General features: G+C 41.7%; 1 protein-coding gene across 1 annotated transcript in view; it reads right to left on the reverse strand.

Moving 5' to 3' along the window:
- FLT1 (fms related tyrosine kinase 1) overlaps positions 1 to 8905 on the reverse strand; it is a 154772-nt gene that overhangs the window by 40805 nt on the left and 105062 nt on the right. Inside the window, exons 15-16 of the mRNA XM_019523793.1 lie at positions 8287 to 8418; positions 1017 to 1123 (exon numbers count right to left, since the gene is read on the reverse strand). Coding sequence (XP_019379338.1) covers positions 1017 to 1123; positions 8287 to 8418 — 239 coding nt within the window. The remainder of the gene's footprint in view (positions 1 to 1016; positions 1124 to 8286; positions 8419 to 8905) is intronic.

Here is an 8905-nt window from a genome sequence, read left to right on the forward strand (position 1 = left end):
CCTCCCTCAGCTTGTGGCCATTGTTCCTGGTGACTCCAAGGGGGGCCCTGGTGAACAGACTTTCCCCGAGTCCCTGCTGGTGGCCCCAGATAAAGTTGTAGGCAGGCACAAGATCCCTCATCAGTCTCCTCTTGCGGAGACTGAAGAGCTTCAGGTCCCTCAGCCTCTCCTTATAGGGCTGGCCACGGAGGCCCCCAGCCATACAAGTGGCCCTCCTCTGGACCCTCTCCAGGTTCTCCACGTCCCTCTTGAAGTGCGGCGCCCAGAACTGGACACAGTACTCCAGCTGTGGCCTGACCAGCGCCGCATAGAGGGGTAGAAAGGGAGTTAAGCACCTAAATACTGTGAAGAAGCTGAGCTTTAGGCCCTTGCCCTTGCCCTTGCCCTTGCCTTTGCCCTTGCCCTTGCCCTTGCCCTGCATAGTTTTTTTTTATCTGGGCCTAGCAGTGATTCTGATTCTGCGGTGATATTTGGTTAGCATTATACCATAGGCAACTGGTAGGGAGGACATGGGGGGGCATATGCCCCCCATGAAATTGGCCACCACTGCTGGCTTCTGCAGGTGGTCTCCACTTGCCACCCTTCCCCCCCACCACTGCTGCCACCAGCTTCTGTGGTTGGTTGCCACTCACCACCCTGCCACCACTGCCAACTTCTGCAGGTAGTCACCACTCACCACCCTACCGTTGGTACCGCCGCTGACTTCTGCGGCCAGTTGCCACTCACTGCCCCCATTGCCAATGCTGGCTTCTGTGGGTGGTCGTGACTCACCCCCCTGCCACTGCCACCCACAAACTGTGCCCCCCAGTCTCAGGAGGCACCAGTAACCCATGTATTACACCCCCCTTTGCACTGGTATAGCTGACTATACACAGAGCAAGGCAAGGCTGAGTCAGACTCTTATTTTCAGTTCTGGTGAATCTCATTTGAGATGAGAGAGAATTTTCCAGCTATAGCAAAAGCCAATCAGTCAATGGGGCCATGGAGAAGCTCAATGATTGTGCATCTGTTCTTACCCTCTTGAGCTTGCGTATGAAGAGCGTCAGTAGGAGCCAGAAGAGTGTAGCAGCCACACAGGTACAGGTCAGAGTTATTAGTTCCAGATTTGATCTCTCAGGTGTTCCTGGAAACATTATGCAATTAATGTGTTATAAAACTACAAAACAGAGTGTGCTTTTATTTGGAATGTAAAAGGTAGTTAAGAAAATTATCAGGAAAGACCAGCTTCTTTTCCAGGGGTGTTAACTGTTAGGACTGACTCTTAGACCCTACTGAGTTTTATCTACTGGATAAATCTATTGTAATGGATCCATGAAGAAATAAGACTCCAAGACTCTTGCTAGTGGCTCTCTAACTTAGAGCTGAATCCTTCATCAAGTCTGAGGATCTGCATGGTAAGAAGGCTGCCCACCTTCCTGTGTGGTTGGAGAGGCAGCTGTGAGCATACTTCTCTTTAAAGAATTTGGCAGCTATGCTCTATATTCCCCTTGCACAGATGAAGGCTTAGCAACACCTCCCCAGCTATGATCAACCTTTGCCCTCTACTAGTTCCCTGCACCCCATGTAACTCCCCTGATGTCAATGGAACAAAGACAGGACTCCCCTCTGTGCCTCTGGAAATGGTTCCCCTTTTCTGCTATTGACAGCTTGCAGGATCATGCCTGGAGTGACCTTGGGAGAATTGATCAAAGTCAATGAAGGAATTAAAAATAATAAGATAAAAAAACCAAAAAGTAGAGCAACAAGAAAACATTAAAATAGTAAATCTGGAAAAATCAGTTTTCACGAATGGCTTTAAAAAAATTCAGAAATCATTTTCTCTTCAAACTGCCCCTTTAAGACTCATAACACACCTTCAGTGCAGAATGTTTTATGAGCATTGTGCTCATATCAAAATACTACATGTTTGTCCTTACTGACAGCAAATGCAAAAACCGGCTGTCTCATATTATGGTACATTCCACATTCAGACATCAGAGAAAGAGAGAGGGGATACAGGACCATATTCCAAACACGATGTTGTACTTGTTTTGTTGACCACACTTACAGCAGTTTCAAAGCCCAGAGAGCTGAACATCATTCCTGACAGAGGAAAGAGGACAGACTGATGTCTTGCTGCTAGGAATACTGAATAATCAAGAAGTATGCAAGTCTACAGAGCTTTGTTCTCACTTTAAATTGCTTTCCGAAGCTATGGCTTGATTAACACCTAGTGTGCTATGCAGGGACTTTAAAGGTGATCATTTCTGTTTATGTCAAATATTTAAGACACCTCAGGCGTGTCCATATTCAAGCTATGAAAGTAACTTTTAGCCAAGTAAAAAATATTATTAAAATTAAAATTCAGGTTCAAGCATTAATCTTCCAAACTTTGGGATAATCTGCCATAAGCGTGAGTACTTAAAAAAAACTTTTTAAAAATATGGTACAAATTATACTTCCCTTTATAATTTTAGTATGACAATATGCTTAATGCAGCTTGATGTTTTCCAGCACAATTCATGACCTAATTCAGGCTTTATGTATACACTTGTCTTGTAAGCATGTTTCAGTGTTGGTACACATTGCAAATAACAGTTTCTGGCATTTGATTCAGCAGCACCTAGAGGCAAGACAAGTGTAAATCATTTGCAACCATTTGCCATCAGCAGTCCATATGGCAACAGCAACAGCACCTACACAATAAAACACAGCCAGCTCTAAGGGGGAATTTAGCAGCATTTTAATAGCTATGTTGTTCCATGCAATAGCTAAAGAAATGATAAAAAAAAAATACTGTGATTTAAATGACAAGGGAAATATAGATGATAGATATAGATATAGAACTTATCTGAGATGGGATTTAGCAGGTTTTATCAAATTTCAGAGTGATTACCTTGTGGTTACAGTAGCAGAGCACTTCAGGCTTCTTGCTACAGCTCCAGATAATTGCATTCAAACCTTACTCATACTAAAGGCTGTCCTCAGTCAACTAAGCCAGAATCAGGTAACTGGATGTTTCATTTGGAGGGTCAAAGGTGGCTAGACATAAAGGTTACATAGGCAATGGACCAAGCCAATGGAACATAAAAGCCTGGTCGACATTGACTGTCATGAATAGTGCCACAGCCTCAGTCATGACCACAAAACTTCAGGGCTCTACTTCATTTCAATTCTCATTTGAAAGGCAGCACATCCTGTGCAGCAAAGCACGGTTCAGTACGAGTCACAACAAGGTAACTTCCTCCACTACTTCCTACACCTTCTGGGGTTTGCCATAGGATCTAGGTAAGTAGAGCTGGAAGGGACCTTATGAGGTCATCTAGTATAGACTGCTACTCAAGGCAGGATTATTCCTGACTAAATCATCCCAGCCAAGCACCTGTCTAACCTGCTCTTGAAAATGTCTAGTGACAGAGATTCCACAACTTTTCTAAGTAGCCTTTCGCAATATCTAACCACCTTCACAGTCAAAAAGTTCTACCTAATCTCCAACCTAAATTTCCTCTGATGCAGTTTGAGGCCATTGTTCCTGCTCCTGTCCCCTGTAGCCATAGAGAAGAGCTCATCTCTAAGCCTAATTCTTTCCTCAGAAGTGGTGTTTCCCAGCTCTCTAATAATTTTTGTCACTGAATTCTTTCTAATCTGTCCACATCTTTCTTGAAGCGTGGGGCCCAAAACTGGATACAGTACCACAAGTGAGGCTTCACCAATGCCAAATAGAGTGGGAGAATCACTTCCCTGGATTTGCAAGTGACTCTCCTGTTAATACAACACAGAAAGGGTTGGCTTTTTTTGCAACAAAAGCACACTGTTGATTCGTGTTCAGTGCATGGTCCGCTCTAACCCCCAACTCCATCTCTGCTGTACCACAGCCTAACAAATAATTCCCTAGTGCTTGTGTCTAAACATGCATTTGATCTGGGAGCCTTTGATGACTACTCACTGACCATGATAATCCAACCACTTATGTATCCACCTCACAGTACTGTCATCTACTCTGTATTTTCTTATCTTATTAATGAACATGCCATGGGAGACAGTCTCAAAGGCTCACTAAAGTCAAGATATGTCACATCCATGCTCTCCACAACTCATCATAGAAGGAAATCAAGTTAGTCAGACATGACTTGTCCTTGATGAATTCATGCTTATTCCCAATTACCTTGTTTTTCTCTAACAATGTCACCACAGCTTCCTTAAGGATCTGCTCCATGATCATTTCAGGTATCAAAGTCTGGCTGACTGGATTGTAATAGCCCAGGTCCTCCTTCTTTCCCTTCTTAAAGATGTCACTATATTTGCCCTTTTCCAATTGTCTGGGACCTTTACAAGTTCTCAAAGAGGATAGCCAATGGCTGTGAAATTACCTCAGTTAATTTCTTCAGTACCCTAGGGCGCATCCCACCTGGCTCTGCCACCTTGAAAACATCTAGCTTCTCTAAGTAATCCCTAACCTGTCTTTCCATTACTCTAGGATGTTTGTCTCCTTCCCTATTTTTCCTGTCAACCACACTCATCATCCAGTAACTAACTGACTTAATTTGTGATGACTAAAGTAATAAGGCATTAAATACTTCAGCCTCTGCATTGTCTGTAACTTCTGCATTCAGTAATGAGCCTACACTGTTTTACAGCCTATCATCCATGTACTGATATGATTCATTCCTTCTTGGCTTGTGTGCTCTGATGAGATAGCAGCCCATGACAAGGTGGTGGCCGCAGTCTTGATGACCTCCTATACCATCATATAGCTTATTTGTTTCACAGCCATTAAATAATGCTAAAATCTACTTTGACCAAGGACTTGATTCAGCTTCTACTGAATTTAGTGGAAACACTGCTATTGATTTCAATGAATGCTGGACATAGGATTTTAGGGCTCCAGTTACCTTAATGCTTTTGTTGCTATAAAAATGTTTCATTAAGTAACAGACTGCTCTTCTCTTTGTTTTTTTGTTTGAGCCAGCTGCATAAAATCTAGTGCAATGAATACATTTCCTCTGTCATATCAATGAAGATTTTACACACAGCTCTTCACAGGCAACTTTAAAATTTTAAGAAAGGTTGTTTACTTAAATGGGCCATGAGCCTCTGTTTAAGCAGGAGTGCTCCATAAAACCGATTCATTCTTTTACACTTATCCCTGAATAATGGTTCTACTGTTTCAACTAGATACTACTGAGCGTTGCCACTCAGAAGTATACATGGCACCTACAATGCAGAACTCCAGCAAGAGGGCTTTCTTGAAAAGTTTTGAGTTAAGATCTGAGGAGTCTGACATGGCTGAACAGACTCAATACTATGAGATATAGCTAGCTGCTTGCATAATAAGTGTGCAACCCCCCTGCTTCATTTAAGAGAACACTTTTTTTCCATTTGAAGGTGCAAATGTTGCCTCACTTAGGAAGTACTTTGTTATTTATTCATTCTATTTCTATTTCTATTTGGTTCCCTTTTCGGTTCTTAAACTGAAGGTGAATTGATGGCTTGTACTGACATATTTATGACTACAGCCCTTCCACAGACTGTCCTACATGTGTGACTTCCAAACCAAACAAGGACTGTGATTATTTAAAGAAGCCACTTGTATTCCACAGTCCATTCATCCCTTTCTTTTACAAAAATAACACATTGTTTTATCTATAAGTATAAGAACTTTTCAAAGGAAATAAAAAGAGCAGACAGTTTCCTTCCTGACTAATTTACAAACCACTTTTCCAACCTGTTAAACATAGCCATGGACATGAGACATTGGTCTGGCTGTCTTTGATATGCTCTACTGTCTTTGTAGAGTGACTGCATGCAAACAGAAAGTTCTGTTATTTTTTCTATCATCAGCAGAAATCATGAATTTTCAAGGAAGATGAGAATGCAGCAAGGCTAGAGATGGATCTAGATCAGAATGCTGCTCCCAGAGCTCCAGGCTCAAAGCCAGGGTAAGTCACAATAATTCCTCTTTAGTTAACACCACAAGGGAGAGACAGTTGTTCATGTTCTGCTGATCACTGCCTGAGGAGGTGACAAGGAAGCACTTTTCTTTGACCATCGGTCCACTTGCTAAGGCCACAAACACTTCATGCAGATAGGTGGGAGAGAGGTTGCCAATGCATTTTCCTTGACCGTATTTTTGCAGTGGCAAATAAAATGATTCACATCTTTCCTAATCCAGATTTCAGAGACGGGAAATCTTTAACAAAGTGGGATCCATTTTCTACTTGGCCACTCCCACCATTCAGCAGTTCCATCTATGGTTCATGCAAGAGGCTTAACTCAACAGGAATCCACTATTTCCTTTCTTCAATAAATCAGATAATAAGGAGAGACTGATTGCCCAGAAGTATTCCCACACATTTTTTGTGGAAACAGTAAATAACAAAATACAACTACATTTAATATTCAATACAAGACAACATCACATTGACCAGAAAAAGTAGTTATTCAGTAGGATATATTCTTTAATACATGAGAGCTGGCACTCAAAGACCAGTTGTTTTTCAAAATAGCCCCTCTACATATAAAATTATTCAGAGGGGGAATAGGTCCTTTATTTATCTGTACATAGCCTGGATCATGAGCTCATGTACATGCCTCTGACTTCTTAAAGTGATAGATACACATACCAAAAATGATACCGCAAGACAGCTGAAGGACTTGCAGCTCAAAGTCAGTACTGATTTGCTTAGATAGCTGTGGTGTGTTAGTACCCAAACAATCAGGAATGTGATCCCATTATATTTTAGGAGCTGTAAAAACACAGACAGGAAGACATGATCCCTGCCTGGAAGTGCTAATATTCTGTGTAATGAAGATGTTTGGACTATTTTCCTTGGAAGGGAGATGAATACACAAATATGAATTTACAGATTAATGCCTGGTCTGAGAGAAGTTAAATCTGTTCTCCCTGTCTCAGGAGAGACATCTAACAGGATATTCAACAAAGCTGAAAAGTAACAACTTTAAATATGACCAAAGACAATACTTTCCATACAGCACACAAATAGTCATGGAACTCACCACCCTAAGATCTCATTGAGACTAAGAGCTGAGCAAGACTGGGAAAAGGATTGGGCAATTTAAATGAACAGCATGATTATCCTGAGGAGGGGGAATGATAATAATAATACCTAGCTCTCACAGTAACTGCCTTTGAAAATTATGTGACTATCATGGGTAAAGTCTTCTGGCTGGATTTAGCAGCCCATTTTGTATTAAAACCAAGAAACTGAAAATACTAATGTCTCATTCCTCTAAAAGTAACCTGAGTTGGGGAAAATGAATGAGCAGGAATTGTTTTGTTTCTAATGCTAAATTTACATCTACCTTCTACCCTGACCCTCTCTTTGTTGGACTGAAGCAATTCCTTTTTTCAAGTCAATATAAACACATTCTGAGTTAGCATTTCCTGCTGGGCTTCCTTTGCAACCTGGTGCATTTCCCTTGTTAAGACTTTCTTCAAACTGCTGCATTCAGAAATCTCAGATGCTTAGAATGCTTCTTACCTGCCTCTGCAGTTTGTAATGGAGACAGAGAGAAAAGCAGATGGAAAAGGCAAAAGTATATCAATAGACAACAATAACTTAGAGCAGTTATTCTTAATCGGGGTACCACAAGAACCTGCCAGGGGTATCACAACACCAGTACCACTCCTGCCACCACTGTGGAGTGAACCTACCCTGCACGCTTCTGTTTTCAGGAGACACATTGGAACCAAACTGAGAAGCAGCTGCAGCAGAAGCAGTGTGTCTATATGTAGGCAGCATCATATAATGCAGACAGGTGCAGCTTTCTCTCGCAGCTGCTTCCTAGTTTGACTCCATCAGACTTCCTGAACATAGGAGGTGTGTGGGACAGGACCACATGACACACACACTTCTGTTTCTAGAAGACACTGCAATGTCGGACTTGGAAAGACTGCAGCAAGAGCATAGCCACTGTAGGAGGTGTGCAGCACAATGACCATGTTATGACACCCTCTTAGCCAGCCTCCTGCACCTCCTGAGCCCTTTTGTCCATGCCCTCATCCTCTCACTCCCTCAGCGCCCCCCACATGCTGCATGTACAATCCAGCACTTTGTACCTCCGGCTGGAGATCCCAGACTGTCCCTTACAGCCCAAGGTATCAATAGTAGTAACATATTCATGAATACTAGACTTACAATGTTTATATTATAATTCATGATCTATTTATATTAGTCTTTCTAATGAGGTGCCATTAAATTCTGAAAAGTTTTGGAGGGGTGCCTTGAGTCTGAAAAAGTGAAGGACCCCTGACTTAGAGCAATGTTTTATCATGCAATGATTTACCTTGTACTGTGACATAAGCTGCACTCTCCACCGAGCCTTTCAAGTTGGTGGCTACACACTGGTACAGTCCCTCATCCTCTTCTTTGACTCTTTCAATAAACAGCATTCTGCCTCCTGGTCCTAAAATTATTCCTGTGAAATGAAAGATTTTTAAATAAGCAGGAGACAGAATCTAAACAAAAACAGCTGCTTCTGTAATGCAATCTTTTCCTGATTATTATGTGTTCAGAAAAGGAAATCTGAATTATGGGCCAGATAGTGCAATGTTATCTGCATAAAAGTCAAAGAAGTTTGAATATCCTGGGAGTTTGTTAGAAACTCAGTATTTGTATTTGTAAATAGGCTCAGTCTCCAAAAATGATCCTGAAAGCACTCATTACTGTATGCAGTGCTTAGTACTAAGACTAGTCCTTCATCTAGCCAAGTAATTTTAACATGATATTAACTTTAAACACCAGAAGAGTCTTATGAAGTCAATAATATTTACTGATATGCACATTAGACATCTATGTAGTTGGCTAGATCAGGGCATTATTAGTTCAACACCCTTGACTAGCTTTAGTTCAACACCCTGCCATGCACATGCAGGCAGTGCTATGATTTTGCAGGATTAGGTCCT

Source organism: Gavialis gangeticus, unplaced genomic scaffold (assembly GCF_001723915.1).
Source record: "Gavialis gangeticus isolate Ggan-Ray unplaced genomic scaffold, GavGan_comp1, whole genome shotgun sequence".
NCBI lineage: Eukaryota > Metazoa > Chordata > Crocodylia > Gavialidae > Gavialis > Gavialis gangeticus.